The following is an 18829-nucleotide window of genomic DNA, read 5'->3' on the forward strand; positions in this document are numbered from 1 at the left end:
GATTACCTCTTCACATGGTTAAATTGAGATTAAGGCTTTCAGAGTCAGAATTCCCAAATCTCTTACTTTGGCAAAAAATCTGCATGTTGCCTTTGCTCTGCTAACTTTCTCCATTGGCCATTGGATATTGCTTCACTAAGAATGTTAAAATGGAATATTTTTTTCTGATGCCAGCAGAAGTGAACTGCTAGTAAACTGAGCTCTACATTGGATATAGAGTGTTATTTTTTCCCTATCCACTTCCCCCCAGCTCTTGTAAGTACAGCCTTTATTAAGGATGAATTTTATACAAGCTTGTGTTTAACCCTCTGAACCTTGCTCAGCCCCTAGAATAGGCTGGATGACCGAGCTGGAGTATGGAGAGATTCTCAAATGAAATGAGAGGTTTGTCTTTAACAGATGGGAGTCTTGGTGTTACAGTGTAGATGAGTTCTGAAGTTATTCAATCTTCATGGGTATTAGAATGGTTTAACCTCTACTAGAGAAAAGTTTAAGAAAAAAGAATCTATTCTTCTGGCTACTGTGTATTAAGTAGAGAGATTAGAGTGCTCATAGCCCATGGAATTTTTTTTTTTTTTTTTTGAAGCTTGACATAGTTTAAAAGAATCTCAGAATTTAACCCAGATTTCTAGAATCACACCAATGATTCCATCAGAACAGATCAAGATATATATACAGTATTTCAGTGGCCTCACACTGGCACTAAAATATTGAAATTACCATTTCAAAAAATGTACGGTGGTAAATGTTTACATACCCAAGTCTACAAGAAAGGCAAAATCTAGGAAAAAAACATAAACAGGTTTGAATATTTCTTAGCATGCTTTCTTGTTTCTTTTCAGTAACTTGGAGCATTTGTTATGTGCTTAGGAATGTGACTGCACTTTCTTAACACTGAGAACAGCATGATGGGTGTGTCAAGGCTGAGTTGGGGGGGGGACAAAGACAGGTGTGCTCCTGACTTGGCAAACCCTTTATTTTCCTGTTGCACGAATCACTTGACTCCTCTTTAAAGCTGTCACATTTATTTGAACTGACATTTTCTGTGGTGAGCCAAATCTTGGTACACAAAATTTGTGCAAAGTCCTTCTGTCTTGTAAAATATAAATCCAGGGCCTCAGATGGACTAAACGGAGATTGCAGGCCCAAACGTTTATCTTTCTTATTTGAACGAACAACCCTTCCTTCCTTCCTGGAATGTGACTTAACATTTAAAATTCCTATTAAATCTCTGGATACACCCAGAGACCTCAGAAAGTTCTCTCCAGACAGAGCAAACATCCTCCTTGTATTTGGCAAAAGAAGAAACGGATGCTTGTGTGGTGTGCAGACTCAGCTGCTCAGGGCTGCTCTTTGGAAGAGAAGCCCACTGAACCAGGGCTGCCAGAAAAAATGTTAACATTGAGCTGAAAATAAGCATTTGCACTTGAAAAAGGCCAACAAATCTGCAGGATACATGGAAGTTCGATAGATGCAGTAGCCAAACCGAGTCACCTTGCACTCAAAGACTGGGGTACTTGGGGCTACTTGGGGTGTGGGCCCCTGGTATCCATTCTGCATTCCTCAGGGAACAGAAGCCCTGCTCCAGGCAGCCCCTGTGCTTCTGGGGAGCCTGCAACAACCCAACTTGGGGGTGGACTCTGATTAGTCTATGCCCATTAGCGCATCTCATTTGCTGATTGATTGAGGGACAAACCTACCTCCAATCTGGGGCAATGATATGCAAGACCCTCCCTGGGACTTTTGATAAAGACACTTGCTCCTTGTGGATGCTACCTGGAGAGCTTCTTTTTTCTTCTAGACCGTGTGGGGGGTGAACATGAATCTGAATCTTAGGATCAAGGCAGGTATTTTACCCCATTCTGAACACAACGTCAGCCTAAGGAGGAAGGGAGAGTTAAGACAATCAGGAGAAAGGAGCTAGAATCCTGATTCAGTTGAACCCAAGGCATAATTTTATGCTGGGTTTTTCAGCCACTGAAATAATTAATCATTTTCTTTACTGTTTAAAGTAGGCTGAGTTGAGGTTTATATTACTTGCAGCCAAGGTTTCCAAACTGCCATGTTGTGTCCAAGATGATTGGGGTACACGTGCATCTATATATGTGTAAGGTACTGGCAAGGCTATCGTAAGGAATTCTTTCTTTCAAAAGGGCCGTTGTTCCAAGAGAAAAGAGCATTGTTCAAAGCTCTGTGCCACAACCGCTTAAGTTTTCTTGAAAGTACTACATGGTACATTTTATGATAAAGTGGGCTTCAATTAAAAAAAAAAACAAGCCAGGTGTCAAATGCAGCATATTTTAATTTGTTTCAAATAAAGCAATATATGTATATATATATATTTTTCAGAAAAACACCAGATGTTAAACTCTACAAAAGCGCATGTGTCTTCAGCAGATCATGTTTGTCTGATCAATAAGAATTTTGTTTCCAACATTAACTCTCTAAAGACGATCAATGGACTGACATCACTGCTACAACATAGGCTGCTACTGAGCCTCTGATCTTTAGCCACATCTTGATTTTCCTAACAAACGAGTAAATACTGCCTGGCTAAAATGCTGCAATGTGTTGATGAGAAAAAGCGCCAACAGATCAAGCAAAGCCATGAAAGTTATGAAGCAAGCTAGAGCTGATTATTAGAATTAGTAAAAATGATTAAGGGAGGATGACACAGCCGTACAGGATTCGTGTATTCAGATTGACTCTCTTTTGGCAGCGAATTGGGTCAGCACCTCCGGCAGGGAACCGAAACGGGAGTGAAAACGGCTTTTTTTCCCCCTATCTCCATGCTCAGGCCACCAACGTCACAGCCGGGACCGAGAGAACGGCGGCATCTGTGGAAACTTCTATTCTGGTGGGGCAGAGGTTGCACTGGGAGACCCTGGCCACGTTGCCCCGGAAAGGCCTGGCCTCCGCGTTGTCTGCGGCATGCTGCCTTCGCCGGGGCTTTTCCGGATGGGCGGGGGCCTCGGGGGTCTTTGTCCCCAAGGAGGCCTCTTGGTTTTTGGCGCCGCCTTTGTTTTTGGGACGGAAGCCGTTGTGTGGCTGTCTTCTGTGTTCGTGGCGGTTGTTGCTCTTTGCCATCGGATCGGCTTCATTACCACTGCCCTGGGGCTTGGCAGACCCATTTAGCCTGTTGTTGTGATACTGCGGATTAAATCTTCGTCTTTGGCTAGAAGACCCATTCTATAAAAAGAAAGAAAGAAAGAAAAGAGGTAGATATTAGATGCCAACAAACCCCAGGTGACATCAAACCAGGGAAACCAAACCTCTAAGTCACAGGTCACCTTTTTTTTTTTTTTTTGACACCCCAGAAGAATGTGACAACATGCAAATGAGGTCAAGCTGATAAAACCCTCAAGCTTAAAAGAATGGTGAACTGTCTTGTAAATGGAAGTTCAAGAAAATTGCTGATGTTGAAAGAGAGGTTACAGAAGTGTAAGACAGACAATTCCAGAACCAGGCCAAATAAAACCCATCAAGTATAAACCTGAAATAAATCAGAAAGAAATGTAACACAGAGGCAAGGGAATGATGGTTCTCTACCATACATATTTCTGGGACATTCTGTATAGAATGCATATATATATGCATTCTTATGATCACATTGCCAGTTTACACACCCCTAGGTCTAAAGGGTGATTATCTGTGGAGGTGGGGACAAAGCTTAAGTGTGCAGGCAGGGGTGTCCACATTCCTATCTATAGGCACAGCTCCCTCACAATGTGGAATGAAGCCAGAGTTGGGAAGAGACAATATCCAGACACATGGGACGTGGGCCTCTGCCTTTGTACTCCTGCCCTGGGCCCTGAGTTACTAGGGGTGGGTCTGCCCTAAACCGATACTATCCCGTCACAGTGCACAAACTAAGAACTTTATGTATTTGTAACTTATAATATGATACATCCAGGGAAGTAGTCCAGACAGACCCTGAGAATAGGCTTGGGACATTTGGGAACAGAGTTCCAGGATCTTGGGTATTTGGAGAACTTTCCAGAAGGGAGAGCGTAGATTCTGGGTAGTCACCTCTTAGTCTCACTCCGAAGGGAGGGCCATGGGCCACGGCTGGGGAGGGCCACAAGGGTTTACTCTAAAGCATGGGGCCCAGCACAAGGGCCTTTCTTGGACTTAGATATATTTGCAAATTTAAACATGCTGTCACCTGAAATGCTTTGCTGAAAATGATAAAACAGTGAGCTGAAAAGGTATCTATGTGGTTAAGATTTAATCTGGCCTCCTTTGTTTCTAAATAAGTTGTGACAGAGAAATTCAAACTAAATTTTGGACTTAATTTTAGCATGGGGTTTAATAATGAGCAAGGAACAAAATCTGTGAAGGTGTATTTCATCGACAGTGAAACAGATTTGATTACGATCTTGAGTCAAGGACTGTATGAAACGTTCCTTGTCAAAGTGCAATTGTAAAGTTCATGAAGACATCTGGGGCTAAAGAAATGCCTGTCAGAGTCACTAATGAGAATCCTAACAGACCAAGACCACAAAAGCCAATAGGGCATCTGTTAGAAAATCAGCATTTTGGAATGCTTTAAAAAAAAGTCTCTTTATTCAAGCTCTCTTTCTGAATGATGAAAAATATCTTTATAGCATGCCCAACTTCTGAATCATCAAATCCCATTTTGTGGTCATTCTTTAATAAGTGGAGATCACTGCTCAAGAATATGATGGAGAAGCAGAAGGAGAGAAGACTGTCCTTTGGATATTTCTGTTTTTAAGGGTCATTGTAATGAGAATTAATGTCATTTTGAAATGCATGCTGAAAACCCAAGAGAAGAAAGCAGTTTGAACTAACTTTGGCCTCTTATGGACAAATTAAAGATAAATGGGAATTAAAGGATCTTAAAAAACATGCCAGATTTCTTCACACTAATGGTATCAATAGCCAGGTTCTCAATCTTGTTCCCATGTCTGTGAGCCCTTTCCATGTGTGGGCCAGTTACCAGTACCTGGGTGGCACTCAAGTCATGAGAAACGTCATCTCATGTAGAAGGACTCCTTGCTAATGCTGTCAAGTGTGTGAAGACCACTTCTTCCACAGGGGAGAGTGCCTGTGATGGGGACCAGATGGACGAGGGGAGCTCAGGGAGGCTGGCCAGGCACATGGAGGCTCCACAAGTCAGGCTGCTGCTGGGGGCAGATGGAGCCTAGGGGTGACTAGCAGTGGCTATTTTCTTCCGCTGCAAATGGGTGGTTTCTTGCCCGGAAGCAGGGCAGGGTGGCCTCCTTGGGGCAGCTTACCTGCTTGTTAGTCGGCATGGCCTGGTGAGAGCTGTCAGCGGTGCTGGGAAGGTTGCTCACCATTTTGGGATTTGCTGCTTTACCCTCAGGGGGTTTGTTGTGACTCGATGACTTTCGGGTAAAGTTACTCTGTTTCCCGGAGGTGGCTGCATGAGTGCTGAGCAGCGGCAGCAGGGAGCTGCAGGGAGTTCTTGAGGAATAGTTGTTCTTTGGATGTGTAACTGCAACAAGAAGTGCTTGGTATTAGGGGCTGTGCCTCAGTGGGCTCCCCTGGTGGCTCAGATGGTAAAGAATCTGCTTGCAGTACAGGAGACCCAGGTTCGATGCCTGGGTTAGGAAGATCTCCTGGAGAAGGAAATGGCAACCCACTCCAGTATTCTTGCCTGGAAAATCCCATGGACAGAGGAGCCTGGTGGGCTACAGTTTGTGGGGTCGCAAAGAGTCGGACACGACTGAGCGACTAGTACTCACTTGCTCACTTACTCACTCAGTAACCTGTTAGGAGGTGAGAAGTTGGCGGGAGCTTCATAAAAACCTTCAGGGAAGACTTTTTTTTAAAAAAAGATGTCTTTGATAAAGCACTTAGGTGCTTGGAACCACAAAATGTCTTCTGTGGGAATCAGCGAATAGTATAATCATTCAAGCTGGGAGACATTTGTAGGAAAAAAGACAAATCTGAGCAACTTTAATATTGTTCCTTAGGTTGAGAACCACCTGGGGAAGAGGGATAATGAAACCCCAAAGTACCCTCTCAGCCCTGTCCACAAATGTACTCTGCCTCTTGGGTTCCCCGTTACCAAACCCATTCTTGCTGTTCTTGTCAGATCCCTAGACCAGCGGGTGCTGCAGAGATGAAGAACAACCTAGAGATACATCCACACTTGGCTGGTCAGAGCCATGGTGTTCTGAGAGCACGGAGATGGAGTGATGCTGGGTGTCAGGGATTTTGTCACCGTGGGTTTGTCACCCCAACTTTAAGGCCAGGCCTGCCAGCCCAAAAGATGCAGCTTCTATCTTCCATTAGAGCTATATTATCATTTTTTATCAACTCTAGAACCCCACTGCAAATCTGCAACAACTCCAATGCTAATGTCAACCCAGGCTCATCAGACAGATTCCCAGCAGGGATCAGACAGATCTGTTCAATGTTTACTATCACCCCTCCTGCTGGTTTTTGAAAGGGGTGGTTTTGATGGGATGGTTTCTATGCGATTATGCTGAATTGGGACTGAAGGGAATCAACCCAGGGATATATTCATGACCTTCCTGTCAGAGTTCACCAGAATTTGACTGCCAGTTTGGACACCAAGACCTTTGGATCTTAAAAATGGTCATCAGTTTTGACAAGTAATTTTCTCTGCTACCTGTGTTGGCTTAGACTTAATCCCAGCTTTCTTCCTGAGGATCTGGAGCGTGGGTAGGGATCGCAGCAGCACATTAGAAATATAAAGAACATGGATGCATCTCCAGGCCCTTCATCTGACAGGTCAGGTGTGATGTCATGTTGGGGGTTGTCCAAACAGGACCAGGAGATTTTAGTGGCTCTTTGGTAACGATGTTCAGTTTTCTAGGGGTCATTATTAGGGTCACTTTCTAGGGTTCAGTAGCTGTGGGCTTCCAGTGTACTCTCAACAAAGACCAGAAGTAAAGGGCCTTTTGAGGACTACTGTCTCCCAACAAGAGGCTGGGTTCCAGTGTGGACACTTGGGACTTGGTGAGGGATGGTTCCTCCCACTAGGTGGCAGTGGTGTGCTCTGGAGGAGAGCAGGGGACGCTGCACTGCCCTCCCCTCCTCAGATGGTGGGGTCACTTGGCATCAGGGGCTAGCCCATTATCAAGCTGAAGTGGAAACTAGTCTGTGTAGTTAAATTTCCAACTGTGAATCAGATAGTCTGGCTTTTTTTTTTTTTTTTTTTTTTACAAAATCTGGGGATGGAGAATGGTAAATGGGGTAGATTCTCTCATAAGAGAGGAAGTATATAGAAAAAAAAAGAAAATAATTTAAAAGAAAGGCAGTCAGAAATTCAGATATTTGTCAAAGATAGGTGAACAAGGATGCTCAGAGCAATGTTATTTTAATGGTGAGAAGATGGAAGCAACCTAAATGGCCACAATCTAGGGACTGATTATGTCAATTATATTTAAGTAAATTATGGGTTAAAATATATTGATGTGGAAAAATGTCAACCATATATTGTGAAATGATAAGAGCAAATTCTCTTACTATATATGTATGTCATGTCGTATAGTAAATAAGATGCAGTATAATTAAATACACTACATAATTTACACAATAGATTATATGTGCATAACAGTGTGAATGAGCCTCAAAAGTAATGTCAAGTTCTATTTAGTATGGCTGTGTAATATTTAGATCAAGATTGTATTTTTTATACTCAGAGAAAAAATGCCATTTCCACTTTGAAAAAAATACATGCAGTCAGATCTCCATTTCTTAGCTCACTGTGAGGCTGTGGATATTCCATGTCCTTCATCTGTCCTTCCTACCTCCTTGTGGCTGTCCTTGGAGCCACTTTAATGCAGGTTCCCACCTCCCTCAGTGGGTGGGCTGGAGCAGGGGGGAAAGAATCAGCCAATTTTGTTGCATGTTAACTGCTCTAATTAAGGGAGAGGCTCAGGAACTGCTGAGCAGTGCGTGTGTCACACACACACAGACACACACACACACAGAGAGAGACAGCTGGGACTTTCACGACAATAGTCCATTGTTCACAGACTTATTAGGGAGACTTGCTCTTCCCATAACAGGTCTCTGTAGAACCAGTCTTTTGAAATCAGAGACACTTGATCCGGCAATGCTTAAGAAAAGTTTGCAAAAGGTATAAACTTGTTGACCTGTTCTGTTCTGCTTAATAAATCCTGGGGATTTACTGATGGGCAGTGGCATTTGAAGACTCGAAGTTCAGATCTTGACATTTTTAGTGACTCATGTCATGACCTTAGATCATTAAATCTCTTTAGACCTCACTTTAGCCCCCTGGGGGACCACACACCTGACATTTCCCATCTTGACTCCAATAGTGCCAGGCTTACTCACACAGAATTATTTAGCAAGTATGCAGAACTCACTTTCTCCGCAGAGCATGATTTGGGCCTTGAGCTGTTCAATGTCACAGGAGAACCGGGCAGCTTTCCCGAGCTCTTCATCATATTTACGCTCGCTGACAAAGTGCTGCGGGGAAGAGACAGAACCTCATGATGACAGAAATGACTGAGACACGCTGCTGATCCATTCTCTCTGTTCTCCCGCCCCTGCTGTCGGTGTGAGAGCATCACCAGGTGGGGAACAGGGCAACTGTGTGCTGGGAGGTGCCTTTCAAGCGGGCCTGGCTTTGTCCTGGAGCACGATCACCTTCTTGTTCTTGGGAACTCGTGCAGGTCCTGTCTTTACCCTACCTGGGCTTAGACAAAACTGTGGTTCAGGCAAGATGAGTGTCTGGACTCATCTACTTAACCTTTCAGCATTCTACGCCCTCTTTCTAGCACTTCCTGTCCTGTTGTAAGTTATGGGGTTGCCTTCAGGCTGTCTTACTAATCTGCCCAATGGCCTGCTCAGCTATTATTCCTCCTGAGAAAGTATGTCAACCTTCCTAGACATCCGTCTCCATTTTTAATAGGGGACCAGGAAGTGGTAAAGACCCTGCCTGCCAATGCAGGAGACGTAAAGACATGGGTTCGATCTCTGGGTTAGGAAGATCCCCTGGAGGAGGGCGTGGCAACCCACTCCAGTATTCTTGCCTGGAGAATCCCACAGACAGAGGAACCTGGTGGGCTATAGTCCACAGGGTCGCAAAGAGTCAGACACGACTGAAACAACTTAGCACACTTAGTAAGTCCAAAAAGCCTTTAGTAACTAGAAACCATAATCTTGAATGGTAGAATTTCAAGTGCTGTTAAGGGAAGTGGGAAAGAGATTACTTTTCAGTTCATTTAAAATTAAGATCTATGTGCAGATGACAGAGGGAGAAATACAGAAATAACTATGACTCAGTCCCTCTGTGAGTTTACCAGGGAGTTCACCATGTGGCAAGAGAGACAGATACCATAAAATAAAATATAAGGTAGAATGTAGTAGGTGCTTTAGGAATATGAAAGGGAAAGAAATTATTTCCTGCTGAGGGGAATAGGGAAAGAGTTATGTAAGAGGAAGCATTTGAGCTGGAACATTAAAAAAACATCGAACACTTACCAGACATGGGCCAAATTCTTAACAGATAATCTCATTTCCATCTGATCACATTATTATGAAGTCAGTGATTCATGGGGTCGCGGAGAGTCGGACACGACTGAGCGACTGAACTGAACTGTTATTAACTCTAATTTACAGAGGGGGAAATGAGGTTCTAAGAATCTAAGAGAATATGTAATTAATCCAAGTTTGAAAGAGCTGGGCTGTTGCAGTCCAAAGCCTGTGCTATCAACCATTTTACGATAAGTAGGGTTTTGATAGGTAGAAATGAAACTTGGAAGATGAGTGGATTTTAATAGACCAGGAAGCTGGCAATTTCATATTCATCAAAATAAGTGTTTGTTATTTGTTTTGCCTTCCAAGGTGTCTTTCTGGGTATCATGACAGGTTTCACCAACCAGCCCCACTCTCTATTCTAATCTCCTTTGGGACCAGAGAACGTCTGTGACATTGGAATTGCATCTGTGTCCACAAGATGAAGGGTTTCTTCTACTGAAACTAATTAGCAATGGTCATAACATACTGGGGCTTCCTAGGTGGCACTAGTGCTAAAGAACCCATCTGCTAATGCAGGAGACGCGGGTTTGATCCCTGGGATGGGAAAATCCCCTGGAGCAGGGCATGGCAACCCACTCCAGTGTTCTTGCCTGAGAATCCCCGTGGATAAAGGAGCCTGGCACGCTACAGTCCATGGGGTCACAAAGAGTTGGACATGAATGATGTGACTTAGCACACATAATGTATTCTGGAGTCTGGTGGTGAATTTTGTTCTGAACTCTGAAGAGAAGACCTCAGTGGGGGAGACCAGATCTGCTCTAACAACTCCAGTCTTAGGGTGAATGACTGAGCTGGAGGAAGACAGTGGAGGCAGAAAGGCTGGTTGGGGAGGCCATTACAATCGACTGGTTGGAGGCAACAGAGACCAGGAGGGCAGGTGAGAAGGGAAAGACCTCTAGAACTTCTCAGAAGCTTCAGGGGAAGTCCTCATCTCCACAGGGCTCCCTTTCATGTCTGACCGGGACAGAGGGGACCAAAGAGTCACTTGCCACTTTCTACTATCCCCAACCACTTTTATGCTGGGATGGACAGACAACCCTACTTACAAAGCTAGCATCAAATGTGTTTGCCTTCAATGCAGGAGACCCGGGTTCAATCTCTGGGTTGGGAAGATCCCCTGGAGAAGGAAATGGCAACCCACTCCAGTATTCTTGCCTGGAGAAGTCCATGGACAGAGGAGTCTGGTGGGCTACAATCCATGGGGTCACAAAGAGTTGGACACGACTGAGTGACTAACACACACAAATGCGACTTCAGAGCACCCCAGTTCCCTGGAAGTTGATCAGAAGCAGGGGTACATGTGTATGTGTGTATGTTTAGTATACTAGAGAAAAAGAGGGTACGGAAAATTCATTAATTGCAACTTCCTATCTTGTTGCAGATACTTTTTATGCCTTTCAGGTGACAACTTCTCCTTCTGGTAACCCCAACACAGTTTTGAAGATTCACAGCATTGGTGGATCTGTCAATCAAGACCTCTCTTAGCCAAATGGTGGATGTGACCCAAATGGAGGCGGTTCAGAATCTCTCTCTTTGGGATTTGAATCAAGAGGGGGTGGCTCAGGGGATGATGACATCTGAAGGTCACTCACTTGGATGGTGCCTGGAAGAGTGTCTGGTAATTACTGCTGCCTACGTTCCTGCCCAGTTGTAGCCTGGAGTCTTCAGAGCACACTTTACTTTGGGGAGCTACCTTCATATTTTTTCCAATTCTACTTGTTCCAGAGGTTAGCAGAGTCAGCTTCAGTTGTGTGCCATTGAAGAAATCCAATAAATACATATTTCTGGGTGGTATTCTTAATAAAAGGGCAAGTAAGCTAGAAAAGGATACAGGGAAGAAGTTGCCACATACTGTGCATTCTCTAGAATCCTCACTGTTATACTAGGTTGATACTTAGTGTGTGTTCACATGTGTGTGGTTTATATGCATAAATTACATATGGTGAAAATAATATCCCCTTTCCCAGATAAAATTTATGGTTGAATACATTTTATTTGGGTCACTTTCAATAGCCTGTACCTCTCCTCTGTAATGCTATATCCCTTCAACCCATAGTATATTTAAATACAGTGATTAGGTGGTTCTTTACCCTTCTGTATTCTCAATTTCAACCCTGTGAAAGAGAGCGGGGTGTCTGATTTAGATCCTCAGAGAGCAGCGCTCTGTGGATGCAGAACAAACATAATAGGGATCAGAACTCTGGCTCAGGGTTCAGGCTGTGATATTTTAGAACTGACCTTAATTTCTGCCCTGAGTTCGGCCAGCTGCATCTCTGCCATCTGACTGGCTAGATCAGTAAGTCTTTTTAGTTCTTCTGCTTTCTTTTGACGAGCAGTCAGGATTTCCACTGCCAAATAAGAAGGAATAATACGTTAACGCCAAGGATTTAGACATATTAAATGACCTAATTTCTTGGATCAGTTTTCCGTCTGCAGACTGATCACTTTGTTGAGCCATGACTGTTTTCTGAATTGGTCACTGAGGTGGGCTGTCCCTGGGTGTTCAGCACCAACCACTCATTTCCATATGTCTTTATCCACCAAGTGTCAAACCAAACATGGTCCTTTCTGATTCATCGTACACCCACAATCTTCTTCATTTTCCCCACTGGCATCTGATCTCACTTACTTAATTTGGACTTTCAGATTTGTGCATTACTCAGAACAACAATCTCTAAGAAAAGAAACATACAAACCCTATCTGAATGATACTGCAAAGCCAGGAGTCCACTAAGAAAAAGCCATTCTTCTATGTGTCCTGTACTATTAAATTTGAACACTGGACTCTCTGAACTTAACACATATTCATGTAGGGCAACTAGCTGTGTTATTGAAATATGACATAAAAGTTTTCCTTTATTAGCTTTCTGTGAGCTAGAATATGCCTCTGCTTTTGCTACTCTGCAGATTTGTTTCCATTTTGCAACCAAAGAGAAGTTGCAGACCAGAGTGTCTTGTTTTTGTTACGTGTTCACAATGGAAAAATTTCCAGAGTGAGTCAAAGCCTGCTTGAACTGAATTCATGTGCACTCTTTAGCATCTGCACATACAGAGAAGACACAAAGGCGTTTTCAGTATCACATTTCATACACTTGCCAGATGAAGTAAAGGTTCAAGTAGATGTACAAGCCCACAGGTTAATGCGTGTGTGTGTGTATGTTCCCCAAAAGACCATGGAGCTCAAAGCAATCAAAGCAATGAATACAAATACATTGGGTGAGATTTAAATAAGAAGTTTGATTTTATAATACATAGACTTGCAGTTCTCTCATTCCAGTCACATATGAATTGGCTTCATTTCTTTTGGACAAAGATTTTGAGTTATAACAAAAGAAAAGTCCATCTAACTAATATGATATGCACACGGAATTCACATTCCTGTCTCAGCTGAACAAAGGTCAACTGCTTTATTAGACCAGATTCACAGAGCACATGCCCAGCAAACAATGTGATTTCCCATTGTAAGAGTTCTTAATTTATAAATGTCCAAAATAGTCACTTCAAAACCCCCCAAAGATGTTCAGAATCAATCAAGAGTTAATATTTCCTGCAACCCATAAACCATTCTTCAGACAGGCTGGGAAACATCTTTTTTATGCTGATACCAATGTCAAGATGTCAGTAAAATAACTGATCTGTAACTCATAAAGCCTAATCATCTGCCAGACTACTCTAATCATGCTTTGATTATTTACTGGGATGCCCCCTGCCTCCTATTTACAATACCATGTAGCTGGGCAGAGGCTGAGCTGTGCCTGGTAGCATTTCAGGATACAGAGGAGCTGGAGGAAGCTTGTCCTGATGATGGGAGGCAAAGGAATTTTCATCTTATTACTGAATGATGTCCCAGGTTACCTAGTCATACTGGAAGTCACAAAAAGGTAGCCCACTGTCACTTTTGGTGACAGGGTACATATATTTTGTTTGGTCCACACGTTGTTGTTCAGTCGCACAGTTGTATCCGATTCTTTGAGACCCCCATGAACTGCAGCACGCCAGGCCTTCCTGTCCTTCACCATCTCCCAGAGTTTGCTCAAACTCATGTCCATTGAATCCGTGATACCATCCAGCCATCTCATCCCCTATTATCCCCTTTTCCTCCTGTCCTCAATCTTTCCCAGCCTCAGGGTATTTTCCAATGAGTTGGCTCTTTGCATCAGGTCCACACATTACTTTTACAAATAAATTGCCTATATTTGAAAATTAAGATATTCCATTCAAAAGCTGGATTTCTGGCTGTTATTTCTGGCCACAATTGGCCAAGTATTCCCATATCAAAACCACTGGCTAGAGCTGAGGAGTTGCTGCCATTTTTACATGGAGCATGACATCCAGTGTGCCCTAGTCCACTGCTCCTCTGCCCCCACTCATCCTGTTTGAGTCACTAATGTTACCTGCCTGGCCCCTGCGGGCATTTCCAATTCTGGCAGAAACTGCACATTTAGTTTTTTGTATTTATGATAACCAGGACCTAGTACACAGTGGGTGCCCAATATGTTTGCTGAATGAAAGATTCCAATGAATGGATCAGTGCATTACTTAATAGGAATATGCAAAGAAAGGCAGAAGTTCCTCTTCTACAGGGCTGCTTAAGAATATCTAGGACTCATAACTTTGATTGGGCTTCCCAGGTAGTGCTAGTGGTAAAGATGTCCAATGCAGGAGACCTAAGAGATGCAGGTTCAATCCCTGGGTGGGTATATTCCCTGCAGGGGGTAATGGCAACCCACTACAGTATTCCTGCCTGGAGAATCCCGTGGACAAAGGAGCCTGGCAGGCTACAGTCCACGGGTTGCAAAGAGTCGGACACAGCTGAAGTGACTTAGCATACACTCACACATACCTTTGATTAATCAATTATTTCCCATTATAATTCAACATATGCATGGGACTAAAGCCTAGAGAATGAGAAAATGATTCTTGAGTAGGAATGAGGTACTTTCCTCTGGCAAAGTAGGATAAATGAGAAATTCTGAAGGTCCAGATTTGATGAGCAGCTAGTAAGGGGTCAGTAGAGCCCGAATGACTACACGGTTAAACAGATCTGACTTTTCTTAATGGATCATTTGTGGGACTGGTGACAATTAGGGGTGATTGTTCTTTTTGATTACGTAGAATTTGGGCATTCATACCAAACAAAAGATTTGGTAGAAATAGATATAAATGGGCCCTAAAATAGGAATGCAGGTGCAAGATCACCAATAAATTCCGAGTTTACACTCATGCAAATGTGCATGGGAATGAATATTTTGCATCAGCAAGTGTTGGGATGAGTTTTACATATAGTCTCATTAACATTTCAAAGATTTCCATTACGAAAAAGCCCTAAAACTTGAGATCGAAAGCCAATATTCTCTGGGGGGGAAGTGAACATTTTCACCTCAGAAAAATCAATGACAGAAACAGAAAGCAAAACCAAAACAGATCAGTTCCTAAAATTCACTGATCCTATAATTTAAAATAGAAAAAGTATGCTTTGCAAGCACCATCCTTTCAGGAATTTGTAGAAGGAGACAGTTCCATATGCCTTTAGATTTTCACTGCATTCAAGACTCGATTAATATTATTTATGGAGTTTTATAAACAGTCATCTGGCATGCTGAAATCCATTTCCTCAATAGGATTTATACTTTCCTTCAAATTTCTGGAATACAGTGGAAGCTTGTTCATATTACTTGAACTATAAAAAATTTCAGGGCTTCTCGAATAATACTCCTTAGCAGAGGGTGTACTTGAAATCCTGGGGGGTAGGGGACCAGGAGCTGGGACAGAAGTAGCTCTTTAAACACAAAGTGTCTTTGAAATCCTTTTGATTCCTTAAAAATTCTGATGAATTTTGCATTTTGCTTCATAATAAATCTGTGTTCCATTAATATGTTTTCTTCCCATTTCTAGTAAATTCGACACTCTGGGAACATGCTTGTCTAGGCCTCCAGTTCCCTGAGCAGCCAAAGTTTGAGATCATAGGACTGGACTGCATCTTCAGTTTCTTCATCTGTAATATGTAATAACTGTATACCCCTCACAGGATTATTATGGAACTAAATGAAATAGCCTATGTGAACTGTTTTGACTAGTATACTAAAAAACCCTAACTAAAATACTATTAATAAAGTGAGATATATTTATCTACTCTCTTATTGTGGTTGCATTAATGCTCACTAATACTGGATCCCTCAGCCCATGGATACTGAATGAACTATAATGATTCACTTAACACAATTAAGTACTCACAGTCTTCTCAGCTTTGTGTTAGGTGTCATGAGGAATAGAGAAGCTGACGTTATAATTAGGGAAATGTGGCTTGTATCATGTGCAAGAAATGGAAAATGTGGAAAGTATCTTGAGAACATAGATAAGGAGGCTCAAAATGGTGGTTGTAAAGACAGTTTGGGGCTTCCCATGTGGTGCAGTGGTAAAGAATGTGCTTATGATGCAGGAGATGCAAGATATGTGGGTTCGATCCCTGGGTCAGGAAGATCCTCTGGAAGAGGGCATGATGACCTGCTCCAGAACTCTTGCCTGGAGAATCTCATTGACAGAGTAGCCTGGTGGGCTATGGTCGACAGGGTGGCAAAGAGTTGGACACGACTGAAGTGACTTACCACGCACAAAGACAGCTCAGTACTTTATAGAGAGATTTAATGGTTTCTTCTCTCGGTAAAGAAGACTCATGGTTAACATACGTATGTCACCTGAGAGAGGCTGCATAACTTACCCTCTGACCACTGTTTTCTCAGGGGGTTGAACTAACTTCTTTACTAAGATGAGCTTTCTCTTTTGGACACACTGCATCAGGCACTGTGCTAAGTGTCCGACACTGTCTTCTTCTATCTTTACAGTAACTATTTGAGATAGACACAATTGTTATGCCCCCCCTTTCCTTTTATTTTTAATCTTAATAACTTTCTATTTAACCCAGTATATCACAATATATCATTCTTTCAACAGGTCAGCCATACAGAAATTATGAATGTGATATTTACTCTTTTTTTTGTTTTAAAGATATTCAGTCTTTGAAAGCTAGTGTGCATTTACACTCATAGCACATTTCAATTTAGCCTAGCCACACTTTAAGTGCTTGGTAGCTGTGTGTGTTATGTCCCCTTTTCTGATAAGGAACCTGGCTTTGAGAACATCACAGAATACTTCAAGGTCACACAGCCAGTAAATGGGTGGAAACTGGATGTGATTTTAGTTCTGTTCACCTGCAAGGTAAGTGAACTGGCTTCCCCAAGTCGTTGGGCAGTTCTACACCAGGACAGATTCCTGAAGTTAGGAGTATCCTGTGAACCTATCTCCCTGGTTCAGCTAGCCTGAAAGTTCTGAGTCTGCAGTTCCAGACGTATCTGTCTGCTGTGTGTCCCATTCTCCACCAGTGCTTAGCACATACAGAGCACCCAATAAATGTTCACTGACTGAATCAGTTTTAAAAATAGGGATGCTCTCCAGAGATGCCCCAAATCCCACAGGTCTTGGGATCGAATATTATTGTCCCAAGGAAGAAGAATGAACACTTGAAATCTGAGGTCTTCTGTTAACCTCTGAGAAAGTGATGTGCTAGTAACTTTCTATTTTGGTGCTAGAGAAATATTTGTTTTGCATTGGAAGTTAGCATTTTTGTCATTAGGAAGTGGAACTGAAAATAAGCTGTACCCAAGAAATAGGGAAAATCCTGTCATGGGGTAATCTACTGCTACTGAAGAAATCAACAAATTCCATAAAAATAAAATATTTTCACAATCAAAGGGATTGTGAAAATATATAAATATTCCACAGATTAACCCTGGATCATATTTAGTTTTATTTAATAAAACCTAAAATGTTGTTTAAAATTATTTAGAAAAGTCATCTAACAAAAATAATGATAGCTATTTTTCATAAAATGACTACTGAATTATGGCTAAGGGCCAGGCAAGAAAAATATTAAAAGAATGAAGAATTTGGTCTGATCCTCCACTGATTAAAAAAAAAAAAAAGCACTGAAGTTAAAAGTACAGGAATTTAGCTGAAAGCTGGTTGGGGATGCAGACTGCTATTTATCCAATTTATGAGATAAGATTTGGGTAAGGATGAAGAATTTAAAATGCCTAGGAGATAAAAAATGTAAAACTAAATCCCAGCTAAAAATATGGTCTTAGGTTTCCCATTAACAAAACAGATGAATTTAAAAATAAAAGAGGGATCAGCATGTCCACTTGTGTTGAATTTGACTGAGCAGTCTTGTCTCAGCTGAAATTTCCAACTCATGAATCTCAGCCTATCTGAGATGGCAAATCCACCCTACTGGCTGTTGAGTAACTTTACAACAGTGGAAAGGTTTAGAAATAGGTGTAAAAATAGTAAAATAAATCAAACCCAGAGTACTAATATTTTGTGTTAAATTTAGAAAAAGTTTTGTAATGATCAAGACTGTCTATGTGTGTTCATTATTTTACGTATAGAATATTCTGTATCATAAGCAATCTCACTTGTGATTTCAATTTAAAACATTTCTTTTGGGTGTTAAGTTGGTAGGTGTCAGTGAATTTGACTGAGTTTGTAAACAGAACTGGAATGTTTTAAGAGAATTTCATTTAGTACATCTCTGAAAGTGAAAGTGTTAGTTGCTCAGTGCTGTCCCACTCTTTGCAACCCCATGGACCGCAGCCCACTAGGCTCCTGTGTCTATGGAATTCTCCAGGCAAGAATACTGGAGTGGGTTGCCACTCCCTTCTCCAGGGGATCTTCTCGACCCAGGAACTGAACCCAGGTCTTCTGCCTTGCAGGCAGATTCTTTACCACTGGAGTCACCAGGGAATTATTAATCTTATAAGTGTTGCTTAAGAGCTTGGAATACTTTGCTGGTTAGGTTTGTGAATTTGCCTTCTCAGGTTTCTGAAGTGCTTGAAAAAATAAGCTATATAAAATTTACAAATGTAATTCAAAATATTAAGGGGAATTGAAGTAACTTTCAAATAGAACAAATTTTTTAGGGAAACTTAATTTGGTAAACTTGAGTGAGTTGAAAGAACAAGTGAAAAGGATGTATAAGTAAAATAGCAATATTTGTAAATTATAAGGCTTAAAAACTTATATTTTAAAAATTTAATACTAAATTCAATATCATTTTAAACCCAGTTAATTATAAGTAGTCCTATTTAGGCGCAAAAGTCTCCTGGACTTTAAATAAACCCAAGTGACACCTATTTTTTGCTGCATGCATATTCTGCCCTCTGCTCAGTGGGTGCTTCTGTTCCATCCTTTTGGCCCCCATTCAGAATCTGACTTAGATGGCAAAGAATCCGCCTGCAATGAAGGAGAC

The 18829-nt window shown here is 42.0% G+C and overlaps 1 protein-coding gene across 7 annotated transcripts in view; it reads right to left on the reverse strand.

Annotated features, from left to right (window-relative positions):
- Positions 1-2284: 2284 nt before the first annotated feature.
- SPATS2L (spermatogenesis associated serine rich 2 like) overlaps positions 2285-18829 on the reverse strand; it is a 190252-nt gene continuing 173707 nt past the window's right edge. For all 7 annotated transcript variants that reach the window (XM_055398722.2, XM_055398721.2, XM_055398724.2 and 4 more), the window contains 4 exons: positions 11764-11873; positions 8349-8451; positions 5259-5479; positions 2285-3189 (listed from right to left, as the gene is read on the reverse strand). In XM_055398722.2, coding sequence (XP_055254697.1) covers positions 2794-3189; positions 5259-5479; positions 8349-8451; positions 11764-11873 — 830 coding nt within the window. In that variant the 3' untranslated portion in view covers positions 2285-2793. The remainder of the gene's footprint in view (positions 3190-5258; positions 5480-8348; positions 8452-11763; positions 11874-18829) is intronic.

This window comes from Moschus berezovskii, chromosome 2, assembly GCF_049115385.1.
Source record: "Moschus berezovskii isolate FMDL1 chromosome 2, NW_MosBer_1.0, whole genome shotgun sequence".
Lineage (NCBI taxonomy): Eukaryota > Metazoa > Chordata > Mammalia > Artiodactyla > Moschidae > Moschus > Moschus berezovskii.